The sequence below is a fragment of the Eleutherodactylus coqui genome, chromosome 9, assembly GCF_035609145.1.
Source record: "Eleutherodactylus coqui strain aEleCoq1 chromosome 9, aEleCoq1.hap1, whole genome shotgun sequence".
In the NCBI taxonomy this organism is placed as follows: domain Eukaryota; kingdom Metazoa; phylum Chordata; class Amphibia; order Anura; family Eleutherodactylidae; genus Eleutherodactylus; species Eleutherodactylus coqui.
The window spans coordinates 94,154,981-94,178,794 of record NC_089845.1 but is presented as its reverse complement, the minus strand read 5'-3'; the positions used below and the strand labels follow the sequence as shown (position 1 = coordinate 94,178,794).

General features: G+C 38.1%; 1 protein-coding gene across 1 annotated transcript in view; it reads left to right on the top strand.

The window, feature by feature from the left end:
* The window catches only part of ST18 (ST18 C2H2C-type zinc finger transcription factor), a 93,178-nt gene that overhangs the window by 27,600 nt on the left and 41,764 nt on the right, over window positions 1-23,814 (top strand). Inside the window, exon 8 of the mRNA XM_066578981.1 lies at window positions 14,884-15,129. Coding sequence (XP_066435078.1) covers window positions 14,884-15,129 — 246 coding nt within the window. The remainder of the gene's footprint in view (window positions 1-14,883; window positions 15,130-23,814) is intronic.

Below are 23,814 nucleotides of genomic sequence, written 5' to 3'. Positions count from 1 at the left end.
GTCACTGGGGGCGAGTACAGTAAGCCCACAATAATGAGAAGTGGGGGATATGGGACCCCTGTTCTTGGGATTATTGAGGGTCTCAGCGGTGAGGACTAGAGATGAGCGAGCACCAAAATGCTCGAGTGCTCGTTACTCGAGTCGAACTTTCAGTGATGCTCGAGAGTTCGTTTCGAGTAACAAACCCCATTGAAGTCAATGGGCGACTCGAGCATTTTTCTATATAGCCGATGCTCGCTAAGGTTTTCATTTGTGAAAACCTGGGAAATTCAAGAAAGTGATGGGAACGACACAGAAACGGATAGGGCAGGCGAGGGGCTACATGTTGGGCTGCATCTCAAGTTCCCAGGTCACACTATTAAGCCAAAATAGTGGCAAGAGTGAGACCCTCCCCCCCCCCGCACCGTCAGCATAAAGATCGTTCTCCTCTGCCACAGCTGTAACAGCTGTGGCAGAGAAGAACGATGTTAGCCCATTGAATTCAATGGAGCCGGCAATACAGCCGGCTCCATTGAAAGCAATGGGCTGCCGGCTATCGCAGGATGAATTGTCGGGAAGGGCTTAAATATATAAGCCCTTCCCTGCAATTCATCCAGAAATGTGTAAAAATAAAAAAAATATATACTCACCTTGTCCCGGCAGAACGATGTTAGCCCATTGAATTCAATGGAGCTGGCAATACAGCCAGCTCCATTGAAAGCAATGGGCTGCCAGCGATCGCGGGATGAATTGTCGGGAAGGGCTTAAATATATAAGCCCTTCCCTGCAATTCATCCAGAAATGTGTAAAAATAAAAAAAATATATATACTCACCTGGTCCCGGCAGACGGAGTTCAGCGCGGCCGGCGGCAGTCCTCCTGAACTGCTCGGAACAGCTGTGAGTAGTATTCAGCAGCCGGGGATTTAAAATCCCTGCCTGCTGAATGAGCTGCCTCTGATTGGTCACAGCCGCACCAATCAGAGGCAGATCTCACTCACACACCCATTCATGAATTTATGAATGGGTGAGTGACTGCTGCCTCTCATTGGCTCAGCGGGACAAATCAGATTGGTCCCTGCACTGAGCCAATGAGAGGCAGCAGTCACTCACCCATTCATGAATTCATGAATGGGTGTGTGAGTGAGATCTGCCTCTGATTGGTCAGGCTGTGACCAATCAGAGGCAGCTCATTCAGCAGGCGGGGATTTTAAATCCCCGTCTGCTGAATGCTACTCACAGCTGTTCAGAGCAGTTCAGGAGGACTGCCGCCGGCCGCGCTGAATTCCGTCTGCCGGGATCAGGTGAGTATATATATTTTTTTATTTTTACACATTTCTGGATGAATTGCAGGGAAGGGCTTATATATTTAACCCCTTTCCGATAATTCATCGCACGATCGCTGGCAGCCCATTGCTTTCAATGGAGCCGGCTGTATTGCCGGCTCCATTGAATTCAATGGGCTAACATCGTTCTGCCGGGACAAGGTGAGTATATATTTTTTTTATTTTTACACATTTCTGGATAAATAGCAGGGAAGGGCTTATATATTTAAGCCCTTCCCGACAATTCATCCTGCGCTCGCTGGCAGCCCATTGCTTTCAATGGAGCCGGCTGTATTGCCGGCTCCATTGAATTCAATGGTCAGTGCTCGTTTAATCGAGACGAGTACCGCGTGGTGCTCGTCTCGAGTAACGAGCATCTCGAGCACCCTAATACTCGAACGAGCATCAAGCTCGGACGAGTATGCTCGCTCATCTCTAGTGAGGACCCCTACAAATCAGACTTTTATTCCCTATTCTGTGGATGGGGTATAAAGGTCTATTCTGGTTCAACTCCTTTATGTTGCTCATACACATTCAATAGCCATCAGTTGAATGCTCGTTTGACTGACAGCATTTTATCTCAATCCCCACACACATGAACATTTGGTTCAGCTAAGCATTCATGTGTTTTACACGGGGACAGAGGATATAGCCACAGCCAGACAGCTCTGGCAGTAGCTTATTTCCAGCAAGAACAAAAGAATCAGGGGTTAAAACTCAAGATGTCCAATCCTTTTTTTTCCCTGACACCATCTATCAGGAAAAAGTCAGGAACCTCCCATACATATATACAGTACAACAGTTGACTGGTAGGTTAGGATGGCTGTAGTCTAATATGTATGAGTCCATATCAACTTATGAGGGCATTACTCTCCTAAATTGGTATGGCTGAACTAACAGCCTTTATACAGGAGCTCTTACTATGTCTACGAGAGTGAAACATATAAGCAATATCTCAATGGATATATACTGTAAAAAATATGGCTTTTGTCTGTCATAGGAAGAGACTAGATGAGAGTTTGCTGCTATTAAATGACTCTCAACCATTCGACTAGTTGCAAATGACATCTGGTGTTAGCAGTGAACAAATAGTAAATTGGCTGTCATGAGTAGACATTAGAAGCTATTGAGAAACAAGGGTTGAGTATCTTGTTACAGACTGGGTGTGGAGCAAAGAATACCTGCTATGTATAAGTGGCGGTTTAACTCAGAGAATGATCTTTCGATGGATCATCTGTTTTAAGATTTACACCATGATCTATTACCATAGTTTTCCAGACAATAAGACACACCTGACTATAGATGCACCCCAGTTTTATACAGCAGAAAACATGAAAAAATATTTCATACTAATTTAAACGTTTCTAGAGGTCTAACAAAGTAGAGGGGCTACCATCATTAACTTTGTTGTTCTAGTATTGAGAAGGGGGTTAACAGTGAACAGTCAGTTCATATTAAATCTAGTGTGTCTAGTCAAACAATGTCGCAAGCACATAAGTTCCCATTATACACATACACAGCACTGCTGCGTGCACATTGTACATGCACAAAACACACACAACTACATACACAGCTCTGCAGCATTCACATACAGCTCTGCTACATGAACACACACATGCAGCTCTGTTACCTACGTGCACACACAGCTCTGCTGCATGCGCACACATATTTACAGCTGGCATGTTAAACACTGATTTTATTAACACTAAATGCTCACATACAAGTGTAGTAATGACCCCCTCTAACCGTTTACTGCCAGATTATTAAGGCAGCGGTCAGGGGTCTCTGGATCTATCAGACCTCCCTGCCTCTGGATGATAAGACACAGACGCTTCTCAGCAACATGTTATCTTGCTGAAAACTACGTCTTATGGTCAGAAAAACTAGTAATTCTTTCTTACTATTAACCCAAGCAACACGGTGAAGAAGAACCTATTGCTATTTGCTAACAGACGTGTAGCCGTGTACAAATGTATAGTGCAATTAGCACATTTATCATAAATGAACCTGAAAATGCCTTGATTTGATAACAGCAATAATTGACCAATGGCCTTTATATGATTCTTTTAAATATATAAACTATAAAACTTGTCCTATTTCAGAGGCAAGTAGAATCAGTATGTATTCATTGCACTGGAGACTTTGAAAGGGCTGTGAGAAGATTATCATGGAATAGCCCTTGAAACGCTGCTGAGTAAATAACAGAAGAGTGAAATCATTTTGCTCATCCCTCCTGAGAAAATGAATCATTAAGTGGATTATTCGTTGCCATAGTGTATTGTGAGTCCAGTGATTTTATTAAGAAAAACTGAACAATTGAAATAAGTCTATGGTGACTTTCTGCAAATGCCATAATAAATACATTTGTGTGGTCTTTATATCCCTAGTCACATAAATGTGTATTGAGAGAATATTAATTCTCAAACAGATTAGCATAGTCAGAAAACTTGGAGTCCAGTAACCCTAATGTGTAGGGAGAAGATAGCCAGACAAAGCAGGAAGGTTTAATGGAAACCATAGTCTTAAAAACTGTGAAAGTGAACAGTAAGAAATGCAATAACCAAAACAAACCATCCAATCCACATTTTAGAAAGCATGCAAATAATAATACTTGCCACTATTAACATTCCCATTATTTGAACAATTTAGTTTAGCTAATTGCAGAATAAACATTCACAATCCAGAAGGTCATTTAAGTTACAAATGTATTATTTCAGGGGGCTAGAAAACCCTGTGGTATCAAGCAGTGGGCAGCATACCATGTATTGGACTACTATGCCTTTTGATACCTTTATAAGGAATGCTAATAAATTACAAGATACCAGGAGCTAGGGCACTAGACCAATGAACATCCTACGTCCCAGAAAAGTAGGAACCAGGCATTAAAGGGATGTATCAAGATTTTGATATTGATAGCCTATGTATAGGAACAACTAGTTATCTATTTCAATCAGTTGGGACCCGACTCCCCTACAAATCATCTGACTAAAGGAGCAATGGCATTCCAGCTAGTGCTGTGTCACCTTTATTGTTTAATATGCCCCCGTGCCATATATTGGTAGTTGTTTTCCTGGTACTGCAGCTCTGTGTAGTACTAGGCACAGCCGCTACCAAATCTATGGTGCTTTGCCTGGTAAACAAAGAAGGAGACGTGGCACTCACCAAAGCATTGCGACCCCTTCAGCCAGATGACCATGGGGCGCTAGAAATCAAACCTTCATTGTTCTAAGAATAGGCTAGCAAGATCAGAGTTCCAGAAAATCCCTTTAAACTAATGGATATCAGGATGCAAATAATTGAACTGTTGGTGTTACATTGTAAGAGAGACCTTGGCACTGAACTATTGGACACAAAAAGTGCTTACACTAAAGAACTTGCTATATTTAGGGGGGCATTTGCCTGGATGAGAACAGACCTTTTAGCTTTACTGCCTCCTGGTATCTGCCTCTTACATAAGCCCAATCAGTGGTTTTTCACTAGGAAGGACATTTACAATAGCTTTTTTTGTAAGAATTATGATGTACAAAAGTCACACATTTTTGTTCAGGTCACATTTGCGCAGAAATTAGCAACTTTTTAGCTTTTTTGTGCCAGCCTCACCACTTTTCCAAGAAGTGGGTGGGGTTTGTCAGGAGGGGGCATGGCTACTCCAAGCTTTCAGATTTATGTATAACTTACACCAGAAACTAGCATAAATGATGCCAGAAATGTACAGCAGGTTGGAACCTGGTGTACATTTCTTAGAAGGCACATGAAAGTGACAGGATGGGACATATACACGAAGAGGTGTGCGCCTCTTCATATATTAGGTGCTCTGTGTATTGTGGTAAATCATACTAAGTCTAGCATTGGAAATGCTGGATTTAGTAAGTATCCCCCAAGGTTTTGCCAAACTCTTTATTTTCAAGACAGTTTGCACTGATAAAATGTCTCAAGGTTAGCTTCTAAATATTTTATATCTTTATATGGCCATAGCCATCCAAATGTTAATTGACAGACCATAATAATCTGTGTCTGCTGGGTGGTTTAATCATCTGATATTTTTGCTATACTCATGAACTTGCGTAGTGACAGCTATGCAAATGCAAGGTATGCATGGTGGTTATTAGATAAGAGATCCCTGGATACAACTCATTTATTGTAGCTTGGAAATCTCTATTATAGAATATGTAACAATGCCCCTACAGCACCACCTGTTGGAAGCCAGCATCCCTATAAGTCAGTGTCCAACCTTCGAACTAGCCATCTTCCAATCTGTGGAGTTGCAAGGGCATTGTACCATCTCCCATTTGCTTACCAAGTTTCCCAGAGAACTAGATGAAGAAGAAAAAGTGGATGGAGAAGTCTTGAATTGTTGCCCAGAAATTTGAGGGAGTTCAATAAAACCATCAGCGAGAAATAAAGAGAAAGGTTGAACGGAGGTGCTGCCAAATAGAAATGTCCCCTTGATTGGGATATTGCGTAAAACAACTATAAAGAAGAACCCGGCACATGGTGCAGTCGTTCCAATTAAAATGATTTTGTCAATTTAATGAAATTTAACTATACTTTGTATTATAGAAAATACCAGCAATAAGACATGTTTCGAGGCAAATGGCCTCTTCATCATTCAAGCTGGGATACAGGCAACAAAGGCTGCATCTAATAAATGGCTCAATTGTACAGGCACGAATAGTAGTAATAGGCCTGTTACAGTGCTGCCTCCACAAACCGGCACTATAACAGACGTAATACCGTGATACTATGGGTGCCCATATAATTGAAATATTTATTAGATGTATTAATGTATTTATTAATTAAAAGTATTGAAATTCATTGACCTGCCAAAAATATTTTATTGGAAGGTTGCACCATGTACCAGATTCTTCTTTAGGCCTTAGTCAGACGGGCGTTTTTTCGCGCGATTTGCGCATGCGCATGCGATTCGCGCATATATAGAACCAATAGTTCGCTATGGTATCGGTCACATGTCCGCTTTTTATGCGGATATGCGATAAATTATAGGAGACGACGATTCGCAGATCGCGCCTATCTGCGTTCGGCGTTTTATGTGCGCACCAAAATCATTTACTGCAGCTAGCTGCGTTTTTTTCAGCGGCCAGTCTAAGTTTCATGCGCATTTTGATGCGCACGGCGATTTTTCTCCGGTCAGACAGGCGTTTTGCTGCGACGATTAACGCGGCTAGGTGCAGATTTTTCCCGCGATTTTTCGCCCCCGGTCACGCGATTTGCGCATGCGCATCCGTCATGCAATCCGCAAATCACGCGAAAAAACGCCCGTCTGACTAAGGCCTTACAGTTGTTTTATGCAATACCCCACGCCTGCCCATCAGGGTGAGGTTTCCATCTGGTTGGCAGCATATCCATTCAACGATCATCTTTATTTCTCACTCATGGTTTTATTAAACTCTATCCCAGTTGTTTTATGCAAGTTTCCCAGAGGAGCATTGCATGGTGTATAAGCTCCTTGGTGGTCTCCACAAGAACAAACCTTCCAGAATATGTATATAAAATGCATAGAGAGTACATTAAAATGGTATTAACCAGCAAAAAAGCTTTTCAGAAGGGACCAAATTTACAAAGTGCAGATTATTAAACACTTTTTGTCATAATAAGGAGCAGATAAAAGAAGAAAGAGGATAAGTCTTTCTTTATTACTTTTACTAATTTTTGGATCTATTTTTGGCTTTGGTCAAGGGTGCATATATCATAGAAGCACACCATGTGGCTGCTTTGGAGCCCTTGGAGACAGAAGACACTTTTGGTCCCATTCTTATTGCGTGGTGAGATCCTCTGTAGGATTCTCCAGTGTGACTTCATAGCAAGCAAGAGAATGGGGAGTGCGCCCAATAATAATGAAAAGAATGTGGAAGTAAAAATTATCTCCAGGTCCTTTTGCAATGTTCCTTGCTTTGATGAAAAAGTTATCAAAAAGCACATCAAACCCGTGAAACAATAAGCATGGGAAACTGGCCTTATGTAGGTTTTCAATGTAGTCTGTATTCGTTCTGATGCAAGAACCCAGAGAGCCCAGCGGAAACTCATACACATTTGAAAAATATTCCCTTGTTGTCAAAAAACAGTAGTCTCAAAAGCTTGCATGTATATTTTTTTGATTAGTCAATTAAGGTGTTACCTCTATATTACTTTTGCTTTTTTTATACAAGAGTATTTAACATCATAGCTTTTTCTGGCTAACATGGTACAAGACTATTTTTGCTCTGCATCTATGTAAAGCTGAAAAAGACATATGTCCATCAAGTTCAGCCTATTCTCATGCAATGTTGATCCAAGAGGAAAGCAAAAAAAACCCATGAGGAAGAAGCCAATTTTTCTCATTTAAGGGAAAAAATTCCTTCCCAACTTCCATCTGGCAATCAGAATCAACGACCCTTCTAGAGTAATCTAATAATTCTAAGCAAATCAGAACATGACAAGAAGAAATTAGGAAAATCATAGCATGCAATATATGTGTCAAAATTAGACCAACAACCAAAAATCAGACACAAAATGTTGTTGATTGCGAAGCAAATCCATAATATCAATAATAGAAAATCCGTTCAATATGGATGGAACACAGCAGGGAGACCGTTAGTACTTATTTTCAGTTGCTAAGTACTCAGTATGCTCTCTGAGTTAAGCAGATCTGTCATTTGGAGTAAAGGAATATTGCTCATTTGCTGCCTTAAGAGTATTTTTTCAGTGGGAGAGTTTTTGCAACATTAAAGGATTTTAGCCCAGTTGCATGGCTTTTTAGCCAAGCCATCTGTCGTGAAGGTCTGGAGTTTTAGGTGAATTTTATGGTTATTATAGTCTTTTCTGATTTGAACAATGCAATTATTTACTAAAAGTTACATTTTATGATAATTAAATACAATGTGTTTACCATCACATCAGAGCTGTTAGTGTCATCCCTCAAAGTGTATCAGATAGAAAATATTGTATTGTCACCAGAAAGTCTGAAAATTAAAACTGTTTTTATAATAAAGTAAAAAAAGTATAAAGTGCATAAACATAGTAGAAGATGCATTGTCAAAAATTTTTTTCAATTAGCTCAATGCACCAAGATAATTTTACCAAAATCGGGCATCTTAATGCAAAATATGCCTCTTGTGTTTTTCTTGAACCCCAAAATATTTTTCAGTGAAAGATAATACTCAATCATAATCATCTAAGGCTATGTTCAAATTAGCACCATGACTTCTATTCCGAAAACTATATTTACATGGGAACTTTTCATACACGATTTCTGTGCATTGCGAGATTCACAGACAGTGTGCTTGAAAAGAACCTATTACTTTATATTAGTGTATTTATATGGGCGACTTTTTTCTAGCAGCGATGCTGCAACAAAAGTATGTCTCACGATGTCTTACTTTGGGCAATTCGGTTCAGGAATCACCCATTATTTCCTATGGAAGGCAAAAAAAAATCACATCACACTCAGACAAACATTGTTTACTCGCTGCTCAGCAACGAGTAAACCACGCTGCTATCTTCCCTGAAAAGATTGCGTGAATGGGCAGCTTCTAGCTCCTTGAAGCAGCCTGGTCACACATCCGTGATGCAGGCTACGTGCTTTCATGGCTCCCAAAGGAGCCTATGGAGAGCACGCTGCACCTCGGCGCACCATGGAGCTGACATGTGAGTTTGCACTTGCTGTGCTTTTTTTGTTAAAAGTGCAGATTCTGCACTTCTAAAAAGTGTCTATGTGAGCGCTTCTATAGGAACCTATTGGCTCCTATAGCAGTGCTGTTTTCTCGCTGTAGCAGCGAGGAAACAACACTTGTCTGACCAAGCCCTCACATATAAATGTGATTTTCATGCATCTGCAATGCGTTTTTCAATTTTTATTATTGAAACAATTTATTATTTTTGCTTGCATTAAAAACGTGTGAATATTGCATGTGCAACAATGTGATGCATTTTTTTTGCAAAACACATCTTATTTGCAGAAAAAAAATCGCAGGCCTACAGGTGGTATATTCATCCGAGTTTTTCGGACCCATATCAGACTCACCTGTGTAAATATGGCCTAACAGAGCTATGGCAGATATGACAGTCCTTCTGACAAAAGGATCCCAACAAATCCTGGTGCATCTCATTGACTGAAAAAGGGATCTTTTAGGGATCTTTCATGCAGGCCAGGATAAGGACGCACCATAATTTCAGTAAATTCTACACCAAAATCTGCTGGCTGCCTGCGGATTTTGATGAAAAATTGAAAATGACCTAAAAAATGCCTGCAATTCCATATCAAAATCCGCAGATGGACCTGCAGATTTTGGCATGGAATTCCTCAAATTTGGGCGTGTTGTGCATCCAAGTTCCAGTCAGCGTGAAAGGGTCCTTAATTTTCTAGTGAACTGACAGGAAGAAAAGCTCTGAAGAACATTATCTTTACTAACAAAAGCATTGGGACCTCAATGGAACGATACATTTACAATTTACTCACTGGCAATTAATTTCATTCCCAATAGGGTAGCAAATTGTAGGCAGACTAAAAATACAATGCATCCTTTTCCTTAACAAATGAATAGGAGCCATAGCAATGTTACCTTTTGTCATACAATAAAGCTGTATTTATTTTTGCATATCGTGTTTAGCCAAAAATGAGACACTGTCTTATATTAATTTTTGCCCCAAAAGAGGCACAGTATCTTATTTTCGAGGGGTGTCTTAATACTTACCTGGCAGGCGGCGTTGAGGTCTCTCACGCTGGGCTGCAGCACTCTGGCAGGCTTCCGTGTATTCCTCAGCAGCACTGAGCGAGCATTCTCTTCCTGGTAACGGGCATTGAATACCCCACCTCCAGCAAGAAATTGCTGTTATTGGATCACGAGTACCATGGCTCAGCCAATCAGAGCGCTTGATGAACCAATCACAGCCATTCAATGATGTAATTCACTAAATGGCTGTGATTTGTTCATCGCACCGGCTATGATAGGCTGAGCCACTACGCTTGTGATCCAGTCACATCAATCTATTGCTGGAGGTGGGGTATTCAAGCCCTGTTACCCGAAAGAGAATGCTCTCTCAGCACTGAGGACTACACGGAAGACTACCGGAGCACCGCAGCCCAACATGAGGGACCCGAACGCCACCTGCTAGGTGAGTATTAGTTTTTGATTTTTTCATGTCGTGTAGCTAGGGCTTATTTTCGGCAGAGGGTTTATATTGTCCGTACTCCCCCCAAAAAACAATGGTACCGTAGGGTTTTTATCAGGGTAGGTCTTATTTTTGGGGAAGCACAGTTTTAGCATAAATAAATGATTTTTGTCTTTGTTGGATGTATATATATATATCGTGTATAAAATCATGTATATATTGTGCTTCCCCCAAAATAAGACCTACCCTGATAAAAAACCCTACCATTGTTTTTTTTTGGGGGGGGAGTACGGAAAATATAAGCCCTCTGCCGAAAATTAGCATAAATACATGATTTTTGTCTTTGTTGGAGATATATATATATATATATATATATATATATATACATCCAACAAAGACAAGAATCATGTATTTATGCTAATACGGTGCTTCCCCCAAAATAAGACCTACCCTGATTAAAAAAAATCCTACCATTGTTTTGGTTTTTTTTTTTTTTTTTTTTGGGGGGGGGGGGGGGGAGAGTACGGAAAATATAAGCCCTCTGCCCAAAATAAGCCCTATGTGTGGGTGTGTTTAGCCATTATCGTGACTTTAATGTGATGCATTATTGCTATGTAGCATTATGCTTCGGGTCATTAGCCATTGCTGGCTTGGGTTTATGATTTGTTTTTATTGTTCCCATCAGTTGTCCATTCAATATTCCATTGCTTTCCATGTTAAAAAAAGAAACCATAAAATAGAAAGACAAGTGTTTTAACTTACTTTTATTTTACTTTGAGTCATTTAAATATGAATTGGACATAAGCTATCAAATCCCTTTAGCTTATGTAAATGCAGGTTAAGAGGTCTAAAATTATACTAATGTGAACATAGCCTTAAAAGAGATGATCATACACAGCTGAAAAAGATACCATGCAACTGCCACATGTGAACATTGGAACAATACATATATATTCAATTGCACATAAAAAGCCCAACTGGGGATACAATTGTATTTATATCCATAAACACTACTGCACAGATCATGTATGAATACATTGACTATACCAGGCACAGATGTGTGACCTATATAATAAAGTACAATGTGCATAAAATGCTAAGGAACTCCAAATGTGTTACAACCACAAATGTGCCTGATTTATATACTATCAATACAATTGTAGAACGATTAAGTGCATAGTAAACAAATAAAATACAATAACTCTGGTTATTTGTATAGCGCCAACGTATTCCACAGCGCTTTCAGGTAACTTATTTATTACCCTCACCAAGCTGGGTAATCATTTTACCAACCTCGGAAAGACGGAAAGCTACCTGAACCATGCAGGGATTGAGTTCTAGTACTAATAATCAATAAAGTATAAAGAAAGATACATAATGTCACAAAAGTAATATGTAATCCACAGTGCATCCAGTCGCACATGTAGCAACCCAGCATCTTCCCCGTTGTACGTTTCGACCCCTATTGCCTTCGTCTGCAATTTTTTTCTTTGCTGGATATATAAACGAACCAAAAACAGTTGTCAATACCTTCTTCTCAGATGCTAGTGTGAAAAGGCTTGGAAGTATCTTGCTGTTTATATAGTAATAAATTAGTCTTAAATAGGGACATTATTGAGAAATAACTCCAATATATATTTCTCTCCTTTTTAAAACCCGTATTCATTTCAAATGTCTTCAGTTTCTCATGATACATACACAATACATTCTTTCACCATCCAGTAATGAAATGTATCTGTTGTAACCTTTTGGCACCGTTAGGTATATATCTTTTTTTTCATCTTGCAATATACATCTCAAGATATGTCAAATTAAGTGCCAAGTTAAGGGTGGGCCCGTCTTTATCTCCTACACATTTGTTAACATTACATCACCAGCTTTCACTTGTTTTAATGCCATCTACCAAAGCCTAATCTATAGATATGTAACTTCTGGTCATTTAGTACAGATGTAGTTAATACCTTGCATTTCTGTAACTAAGAGTTATTAATACTAATGTGAAATGCATTTGATATTATACAGATGGCACAAGATGTTGATACTAAGTTATTATCTAGGATAAGCTGCACTGCTAAATTTAGGACTTAGAACTATCGCATCAGATTAAACTATTGTAGTGAAATGGGCAGCAAGATAAAGTTAAAGTACCTTAATAGAAACACGGTAAAATATTTGATATATTATAGCAATAGCCCAATGTATTTCTATTTATGTGCATTTAAACATTATGTTGTTGGTTGACCTGTATTTCTGATTGTGTTATATTACACTTGAACTAGTATAGCATTATATACTATTCTATTATGTATTATTTATTTATATATTTATTTTTAAGCATTTTTGTTCATTGACATTTATAACTGAATGCAAAATGATCTCTTTATGGGTGATAAAAACTATTTTCTAGCTCAACAGACTTAACCAGCAGCTTTCATTGTAAAACTTTTTGTTGCATTAAAAAAACAATAAATCACTGTTATTTTATTTTTTTAACCATAAACCTTGACTATTGCAAATTAGGCATTACTGTTCACTAGATGTGCAACCTATAGTGATCAAAGCTTGGTTCAGTGGAAAATACAGCAGTACTATGCATGACTGAAACTGCCCTTTTAATGCACTCTGCTCATTCCACACATTTACTAAACAACCAGTTCTTCACAAGTTATATGGTCAGAGATACGTTATTATAATACTTGGCCTGGTAACAAGATAATATGAGTAGTAAATAGTAATCTTTCCATGTCAGGCAGGTATTTTACTCCTGTAGAATATATCTCATATATATATATATATATATATATATATTACAGCTACGGTCATGTGAATGAGCCTTAAGCCCCTTTATTCTAAATTATCTCTACCCCACTCTCTTCTGTTTACAAACTTAAATATAACATGCTGTGTTACATTTTTATTTGAGAAAAAAGATACATAGATAGATGTGATAGCACATTATCAAGTCAAAAGCAGATGATAGATAGATATTAGATAGATCTGAGATAGATAGAGATATATGATAGATATTAGATAGATATATACAGTAGATATAGATAGATAAATAGATATTAGATAGATATGTGATAGATGATAAATACCTAAATAGATATGTGATAGATGATATATATGAGATAGATAGATATGTGATAGAAGATAGATAGATTTTAGATAGATAGATAGATATGTGATAGCACATTATCAAGTCAAAAGCAGATGATAGATAGATAGATAGATAAATAGATATTAGATAGATAGATCTGAGATAGATAGAGATATATGATAGATATTAGATAGATATATACAGTAGATATAGATAGATAAATAGATATTAGATAGATATGTGATAGATGATAAATACCTAAATAGATATGTGATAGATGATAGATATGAGATAGATTGATATGTGATAGAAGATAGATAGATTTTAGATAGATAGATAGATATGTGATAGCACATTATCAAGTTAAAAGCAGATGATAGATAGAAAGATAGATGATAGATAAATAGATATGAGATAGATAGATATATACGGTAGATATAGATAGATATTAGATAGATATGTGATAATGATAAATAGATTGATTTGAGATAGATAGATATGTGATAGCACATTATCAAGTTAAAAGCAGATGATAGATAGAAAGATAGATGATAGATAAATAGATATTAGATAGATAAATAAATATGAGATAGAGATATATGATACATATTAGATAGATAGATAGATAGATAGATAGATAGATAGATAGATAGATAGATAGATAGATAGATAGATATTAGATAGATATGTGATAGATGATAGATAGATGATAGATTTGAGATGTGATAGCACATTATCAAGTTAAAAGCAGATGATAGATAAGATAGATATTAGATAAATAGATATTAGATAGATAAATAGATATGAGAGAGAGATATGATAAATATTAGATAGATAGATATGCGCTAGCTAAATAAATGTCTAAAACAATATAAATTCATCACATCTACTGTATAATTACTAGTTATTCATGTAGTAAATGTATTTTAAAAAAACAAATCTTTGTTGCAACGCACATATTGTAACAGTAATAACGGTATGTCCCACTTCTTACATAACCAATAGTTTCACAATTTTGTAAAACCAGACCAGTATTTCTTTATATAATATTAAAAAGATCAAGCAGCTTTTTTTCTTTATTTAAATTGCCTCCGATTTAGTGATGAATATTGTGGTTAAATTCTGGAAGCGTCTTATTTAAATTCTACTTGGAATAAGCTGGAAAACATGGTGAGCATTATGAGGTTACAAAGAACTCTGGCAAAGAATTACACATTAACTGATGTGATGTAAATCAAAAGCTGCTTTTTAAATCAGATATTATTTAAATAAAAGCTTGCATTTACTTTTATCCCTTAAAAGCACCACATGGCCACACTATCAAAGCCGCAAACTGTTCATCAGTTTACAATATATCTTTACAATTTCCACAGGCTGCAGAGATTGAAGTTGATGAAAATGGAACTTTGGACTTGAGTATGAAGAAGAATCGACTCCATGACAAGGCTGGTACATTAAGCTCTTCCAATCCCATCCTATCAACTCCTTTGTCTTCTCCTTTTAAAACAAGTAGCCTCTTGGTCAATGCTGCCTTTTACAAAGCCCTATGTGAAAAAGAGGGCTGGGATGCACCAATCAACTACAGCAAAGTCCATGGTAAAAATGGAGAGGACGTTGAGGTACAGTATCTACATGTTTATCATGTTACAGAATGTGACTCACATATCAACTCATTTTAAAGAAACCTTATTATAAGTGAATAAAAATAACCCTTTACTGAGTAAATAACCTTCATGTAGCAACTGTCCTACATTCAGTGCCAGCAATTTGTAGTCCAGGAAACCCTCCTCTTCAGTATTGTGATGTAACCGTGCCAAGAGATCTGTGCAGAACATAGTGAATACAACATAATATTCCATAACCGGGTGATAATATTGTCTCATGCAATGGTCAGCACAGCCAGATAGTTTCATCCGTACTTGCTTATAATTTGTTCCTTAGGTGTATGTACGAGTAATCTTCTTTAGTTGGTACAATATAATGAAATTGCAGTTATGGCCAAATCTTCAGTATCATTATTATAATCATATCTATGTATAGCATATTAAATATGACTTTGTTGGACATAAGGATAGACTATATCTAAATGTATGTAAAACATAAACTAATCTGTCAGTGCAATACGTAGCTACCATAAATGAAACCAGATAACATATAACTTGTAGTTATGATTGAAATTCAACCCAAGTACTCAGTAGAACAAGTAATATTATCACCCCTTTCATTTAGAAATATAATATTTACTTGAAAATTTGTTACATTTGTATTCCACCACCAGTGAGATTTCTACAAGCTATACCTTCAGTCACAAATATCTAATCTGGCCTTCATGTCTGGATCCACAATAGTTCCTCTATATTAATTATACTAGTAATTATTAAGGAAATTATAGTACCAGTGTTTCTGGTGGCGCAATGCGCCACACAGTTCAGCTACATGTACGTCACACACACAGCTCTGCTACGTTGCTTTTGCATATGAGCGGCACATGATTTACGAGATTCAGCAGTTCGCTGAGGAGACATGTTCGCTCGTAGCTTTTACATAGGAGATGCATGTGTTTTACGAACTTCAGCTGGTGGCTGAGGTGAAATCATGGCTTGTTGCTATGTTATGTAAGCTGCATTAGCTTCACAGCGGTGTGGAGCCCTCTGTGGTGACATGTGTGCAGGATAGTGATGGTTTGTTTCAACACTGGGCAATGGTTCACGATTAGATGAAGGCTGGACTGGTGTTTGCGGCATTAGCACTTGAGATGCCATGATAGCACATTCAGGAGATGTGAAGATAGTGGGGAAGGACTATGCTTCACTGTTGTTGGTCACTATGCACTGTCAGCTATGTATGTGGACATTTGTGAGGTGTCATTTATTGGAGTCTCCACACAGGTATCCAGCTACAAACTGCTAGACTGAGTACTGCTGTATCCATAGCAAGTGAGGTCACGGGGGTTTATGGGGGATGTAGTCCGCCCATAATCCCTCATTCAGCTCAGAGACCATGTGACTAATTGCATGATGGTGACATCATCACAGGTCCTGTCAGCACACATGTTATGCATGTGTAATTTTGTGAGGTGTCATTTATTGGAGTCTCCACACAAGTGTCCAGATGTCTCACAAGCAGGTAAAAACTTCCAGGCTGAGTACTGCTGTATCCATAGCAACTGAGGCCACAGTGGTTTGTGGGGAATGTTGCTTGCCCATAATTCCTCATTCAGTGCAGAAGGAAGATAGAAGACCTGTGATGATGTCACCATCATGTGATCAGGGGGCTGAGCTTCATGTAAAGTCAGAAGCAATGATTGATAAGGCTACATTACCATTTCAGCTCTGTTTATGGTTTCCATCCTAGGGTCCCGACGCAAGTGCCAAAAATGTCATTGTGAGATAACCCTGGATTGAACCATAGGCTTTAATGTGTGAAACAGAGCACTTTGGTCTCCATTTCACTAGTTTCCATTTCTTTTCAATTTTTTTTTTAAGAAATGAAAAGTGTATCAACTAGCTTTTCTATCCTCCATAAATAATGTAAAGGGATGGAAAACTTGTGAAACAGAGACAAGAAAACCATACATTAAAGCCTTTGGTTCTGTTCAGGGTTAACTTGCATGCCATCTTTAGCATTTGAGATGTACCCCAGAAACAGAAACTGGTGCAAAGCTGAGTTTGTAATGTTTAATTAGACTAAGAAAACCAAAACATCTACAAATTATAGCTCTCCAAATGTTCTGAAACTAAAACTTGCAGCATTTCCTGATTGGTGGAGTTTAGGAGTAGATTCACATGGCATGAAAATACTCCACAAAAAAAAGTCTGTCACAACATTCACATCTCACATGCGGATTTTCATGTGAATTTGGGTGAAGATTTTCCACCGAATTGGTGCGGATTATGCTTTTAGCATTGCATCGTAAAATATGCCCTGTAACTATAGAATGTCCTGAATGGAACAGGGATAATATTAGGTGTCAAACATATTATGTTCCTTAAGTAATGTACAGTATACAAGTTAGAAATGTATAACAAAAGGAAAGGAGTGCTTGTTGCTAATGAATTCTACAGCAGATTATTGAAACTATGTTGGATGAAATTTATAAATATTTTCGTCCCTTTCTGTTTTCGGGTAAATTCTAGACAATGAGGTTTTATACATGGTCTTTTGTTCGTTACACTAGTTCATACACACAACAGTTGCTTAATTTGGGTGGCAATTTACAGAAAATATTGTCTATATGTCTCTGCGAAATAGCCTGTCCAGATGCCCTCTAACAAACAAAAACAAAAAAAGAATGGATTTGGACATGGCTCAAAATCTCTACAAAATCCTTGATAAATAAATAGAGCTGTTAGTTTAGTTCAAACTGTCAGTTCTCCAACAATTTCAAGGCTTAAAAAAATGTTAAAAGTGCCAGATGCCATTAACTGTTATCCATTTTACCACTATGTTCTGGTCTTTGCTGAAATCGCTGTAAACTTCCATCTGCATATTAATGGCATTTAAACTATTCCTCTCGCTCTCTCTCCCTGTCCCCTTTTTTGACTAACCATCAGGCATATTAACACATACACCTACAAAATGTCACCATTACCAGAGCTGTTTAAAAGCAGAAGAAGAAATATTAAAATATTCCATTAATATTTAGATAAAATGTTTTATCTATACTTCATTGACAGAAAAGAATACAATGAACACTTAGAGTGATTGTCAGCAATATCATTTTGTATGTGATACTAGAAGACAAAAATAACAAACTAATGGATCATTAAAGGGGTTCTGTCATTAAAAAAAATGTAAAGGCCGAGCATGTGATAAAATAAAAAAGACAGCATGCTCACCTGCCATCAGCCCCCTGGGATGCAGTTGAACAGCTCCCACTGCCCTGTCCATGCTGGAAATCAAGTGACTGCTGTGGCCAATCAGAGGTCCTAGCAAACTCATGGCAACATAACGTCCAGGATGTAAGCACTGATACCAGGAGTTTGGATCGTGATGCTGCAGTCTTTGATTGGCCACTGTCATTTGACTTCCGGCGGTTGTCCGTGCTGGAGAACAGGGACGGTGCATCTGGAGCCACTCAGCTGTGTCCCAGGGGGCTAAATGCAGGTGAGTATGCTTTCTTTTTTTATGTTATCACATACCCAGCTTTTAATTTTTTTATCTTTTAATGATACAACCCTTTTGAAGAATAACAGAATCCATGGATATCCAATGATATTCAACTATGGGCACCAGTTTTCTGTTGATCATGTACTTTTTTTTGAATTAAAGGGCCACTCTGGTGAAAACACATTTTTCCATGCCTGCCCCTTCACCTGACTGCCTGTATCCTCTGTGTATTCTAGCCAATTGCAGCCCCCTGTCTTATGCTTATAAAGCACCATCTTGAGGCTGAGATCCTCTACTTTCAGTTTCATATCTATCCTACGATGCATCAGCACAGCATTAGTTGAAGCTATGCCACTATGCCTGCTGGGGGCAGGGGGAGTTTATTATTACTTTCTATAGTCAATGAAATACGCTAAGGAATATAAGAATTCAATCAGGAGGCTGAGCTGTTATCTCCGCTATTATAGCTGTGTGACAGGAGTAGTGTGATCATCATCAGTAACTGCAACATGAGTACCTGTGTCCCCTCCATGCAGTTTCTGTGGTAGGGATAATGTAACAGCATCACACAAACTGAGAATTTAACTAGAAAATGGATGCATAACCCCAAGTAAATCTGAGTGGTTAGAATTGAGATCATATGACCATATGCAGAATCAAAGCCAGGAGTTTCATGCAGAAAGACATTACTTACTAAGGTAACACTAGATCAATTATATATACTGGGAGGATAGCTACATAATGAATGAATACAAAAATCACCAGAGTTACCCATTAAGAGTTATCTCACAGATAATACCCCTTTTCTTTTGCCCCATTAGCGCACATGGACATTATAGAGAAGGGCTCTCTACTTGCGAGGTTACTGGCTTGTCTACGTATTAGGCTGGCTTTACATGGGATGACTGTTGTCCAAATAATTACTCGAAAGAGCAAATGCAAATTACAGTCTCTTGCCAACCCCGCCACTGCTGCCACTGCTGGGTCTTCAGTCTTTCCCTCTGGCGCTGCAGCCAGCAGGGATGTTCATAGTCATGAAGGAGAGAGATGCCTCGAGACTGTGAACGTCGCCTAGAAACACCTTAATCTCCATAACGGCGCTCACCTCTATACTTTACATGGGGGAATTTGACGGGGTCCGATGGGTGACTGAATGTACCCTGCTCAAATTTTGGGATTTTATGGTGGTGCTGGAAACCTAAGGAATCCAATATGGCTGTATTTTCTGGGATTTTCCAATCTGTTTAAAGAATGTCAGCTTTTGGTAGACTAGTCGACATTTTTTGAGTTAATCAGAAATTATGTGGCAGTATTTTTATTCTTTGAGGATGAAGGGACATATTTGTCCAATAATTTAAAACAGTTTAAAATTGAATTGAATCAATTGCGGTCCTGAAAGGATTATGGCTTACTTTCAAGGCCTACTTGCCACTTTGCCTAACTTCATGAGAAAATCAATAGATATCAACCAAGACATCAGAAAATGAATTGTGGACCTCCACAAATCTGGTACATCCTTGGGAGAAATTCCTTCCTGAAGGTACCATGTTCAACTATTCAAATGATGATATGCAAATGTAAACACCATGGGACCACGTAGCTATCATAATGCTCAGAAAGAAGACAAGTTCTGTCTCACAAAGATGAATGTACTTTGGTGAGCAACATACAAATCAAGAGAACAACAGCAAATGAACTTTTTTCTCAAAACTTACAAGGTTTGTTAGGTTTTAGTATCTATAGCAACAATAAAAAGTGTCCTATTTCAAAGATCATTAGACAAGGAAGAAGCCACTGTCCAAACCACCATAAAAAAGTCAGGTTCCACTTTGCAATTACACATGGGGACAAAGATCATTACTTTCTGGAAAAATGCCCTCTAGTCTAATTAGTAAAAATGGAATTGTTTTGCCATAATGACTATCAACATGTAAGAAGGAAAAATAAGACTTGCAAGCAGAAAAACACTATCCCAACTCTGAAGCATGGGGGCAGCAGCATAATAATTAGGGGTTTTGCTGCAGGAGGGACTGATACACTTCACAAAATAGATGGCATGGTGAAGAAGGGAAATGATGTGGAAATATTGAAGCAACATCTCCAACCATCAGCCAGGAAGTTAAAGCTTGAGTGCTAATGGAACCTCCAAATGGAAAATGACTTCAAGCATACTTCCAAAGTTGCAGCAAAATGTCTTAAGGACAACAAAGTGAATATAATGGAGTGGCCATCACAAAGTCCTGCCCTCAATCCCATAGAAAAGTTATGGGCAGAACTCAAAATGTATATGTGAACAAGGAAACCTACAAACCCGATTCAGTTACACCAGCGCTGTCAGGAGCAATGCACCAAAAATTTCAGTGCGTTATCGTGAGAAGCTTGTGGAAACTCCCCAAAAATTTGATCCAAGTAAGACAATTTAAAGGTAACGCTACCAAATACTAATCATGAGTACGTAAACTTCCAAGCCATTGGGAATGCGATGAGAGAAATGAAAGATGAAAAAATCATTGCATCTAGTATTGTTTTGACCTTTCCCATTCTTAGAATCTACTAGTGATCCTCTGTGTCCTAGAAGAGGGAAAGCATACTAGGATTACATCAAGAATTGTCAAAAATTGAGTTTGAATGAATGTGGCAAAGATGAGTATAAACTTATGACTTCAACTGTAAATGCAATATATTCTACAATACTCCAGTTAGTGTAAGTAAGTATATTAGTATAAGTAAGTTTATTATACTGTAAAACTTATTTTAGGTCATGCTATAATAAACCTATAGAGCTTGTTAAGGCAACCTATCATTGTGATCTACCAGTAAATTACAGATGGTGGCAAGTAGACTACTGGGTTTAGATGCTTTTTAGTTTGGCACTGTGGACATTTCAGTAGGGCTTGTGCTACTTCAAGAGTGTAGAGAGAAGTGGAGGTACTGTTGAGATGGCACCAACAAGTAACATCCAGACCTCTGCTGCTGCCACAACAACTCATGTGAGTCTTCCACCCTTCAAGCCTTGATACCTTTATATTCTTTTTACTGGGATAATGTGGCTGCCACTATTATTGAGGGTCTCTATGGCTATCACTGTTATAGGGTATGTGCGTCAGTCATTGTTATGAGAGTCCTGTGACAGTGGCCATGACGGCACTATCAGAGGCGTCACTCTTATAGTAAAATTAATGGTGGCATCTTCATGTTATTGTTAATGGCAACAGCTTTATGATACTTTTAGTATGGGCACAAAGAACACAGCATCCCTCCATCATAGTAACACAACTGCATTACTTGTTTTCATTAGTGTGAAAAGTTATTAAACACTAAATGCTTAGATAATCATAATGTCCTTTGAAGCAGCAATCAATAAATTAAATTAAAACCACATTAGTTTATTATGACAGCCAATTTGTTTTTTAATTTCTCAGTTTACCAAGAGTTGTATCATGCATTTTTAACGGCCATGAATGAATTTATCTATTACTTTTCTGCCACATGGTAAGTCCGTAGGTCAGAAAATTAATACATTGGCTTAAGAATTTCTGCAATGACTGCTGCTCAATCTTACTATCATTACAGAATTTAAAACTGAGTTGTAAGTTTTGATACATTGGATAACATCCTGCAGTTAGTTCCCTTCTGCTATTCTGCGGGTATCTTTAGCAGATTACTATATCCTGTATATGGAATGATTTCCTGCCCCAATGTAATGACAATCATATTGGCAGAACCTATAGATGCCCATACACTTTTAATAGCTATTGGCTGAATGGTTTCTAGGTTAGGGCATGCTTAGCTCAGTCGAATGTACATATGTTTTAAATAGGGAAAGGGCAGTAAGCCACTACCAGTGCCATCTCCTGTGGGAACAAAGAATCAGGCATGTTGAAATCTAACATCCTCATGTCTCATCATTGGGACATCATCATACACATGAGATAATTGGTTGATCCTGCCAAAGCTAGAAGATTCAGCTGACTTGCTGCAGATTTGCATGAATGGCCACCTTATGATAGGTATAGTCTCCCACTTGGGGCAGATTTTGACAAACTTTTTAATGTGGATTTCGGTACAGATTTCACCCCCTCATTGAGAAGAGGTGAATCCTGCAGCATAAATGGTCTTTTAAGTGACATGATACAGATTTAAATTCCACACCGCATGTTAACTTCTGCATAGGTTTTGTGCGTACTTTTACCGCAGCATGTAGATGGGATTCTGAAAATCTCACCCACTTTGCTGCTACTGTAAATGCCCAGGTCTAAGTAGTTAACCGTCATGACTGAAGCGAACTTCAATTGTGCAAAAAGAGCTCTTAAACCCACTTCATACACCATTTGCGACTGCATGATGTATATCTATGTGATACAGTTAGGAAGTGGTTAAGGTGGTTGTCCAGCTATAAACTATTGATGGCCAAGACTCCCCCAAGGATAGCGAAATTGCATTTTTTTACCATTTTACTCCACTTAGAATTTTTTTAAAGTTTATCTGGACATTATATGGTATATTAAATTGTAACACTGAAAAATACAACTCATCCCACAAAAAAACAAGTCCTAAGATAACTACAATGATAGAAAAATAAAAGTGTTATGATTTTTTGAAAGTGGGGAAAAGAAGCCAGATATCTTAAAAAAGGCCTTAAGGGGTTAAATGAGTCTTCAAGTGTTCTATCCACACAAAACTCTGCATGTCTCACAACCAGATTTTCAGTGGAATTGCTGCAGATTTGCAAAAGGTGAAATCCGCAGTGATCCTGTGTCAATATCTACAGACATGCAGATTTTGATGTGCATTTTTCTGCAACATGTAAAAATGCCCAGATCCTACAGAAAACTATGACTCTCAGAGATTCCTGAAAATCTGCAGATGTCAGGGCCTGTTGGGAGTTGTAATTTTCCAACTAACTGAAGGATGGGTGAGAGAATCTATTTTGGATAAGACTCAGGGTGGACATTTAAGAGCATATTCAAATGGCAGTTTTCAGTGATGGATTGCCACCTAGTTCATAGCAGAAATCTGAGGCTCAGCTTTTCATTGCATTTAGAGCTCCTGTGGATCTGCACATTTAATGGTTCTGAATGTCTGTAGATGTTGTGTCATACTGGAAGTTGTAGTTTCCTAACAGATTGAGGAGAGTCTTGTCTTGGCAAGTGTCATACATAGTTCATATATGGGAAATTGGACTCTGGTGCTCT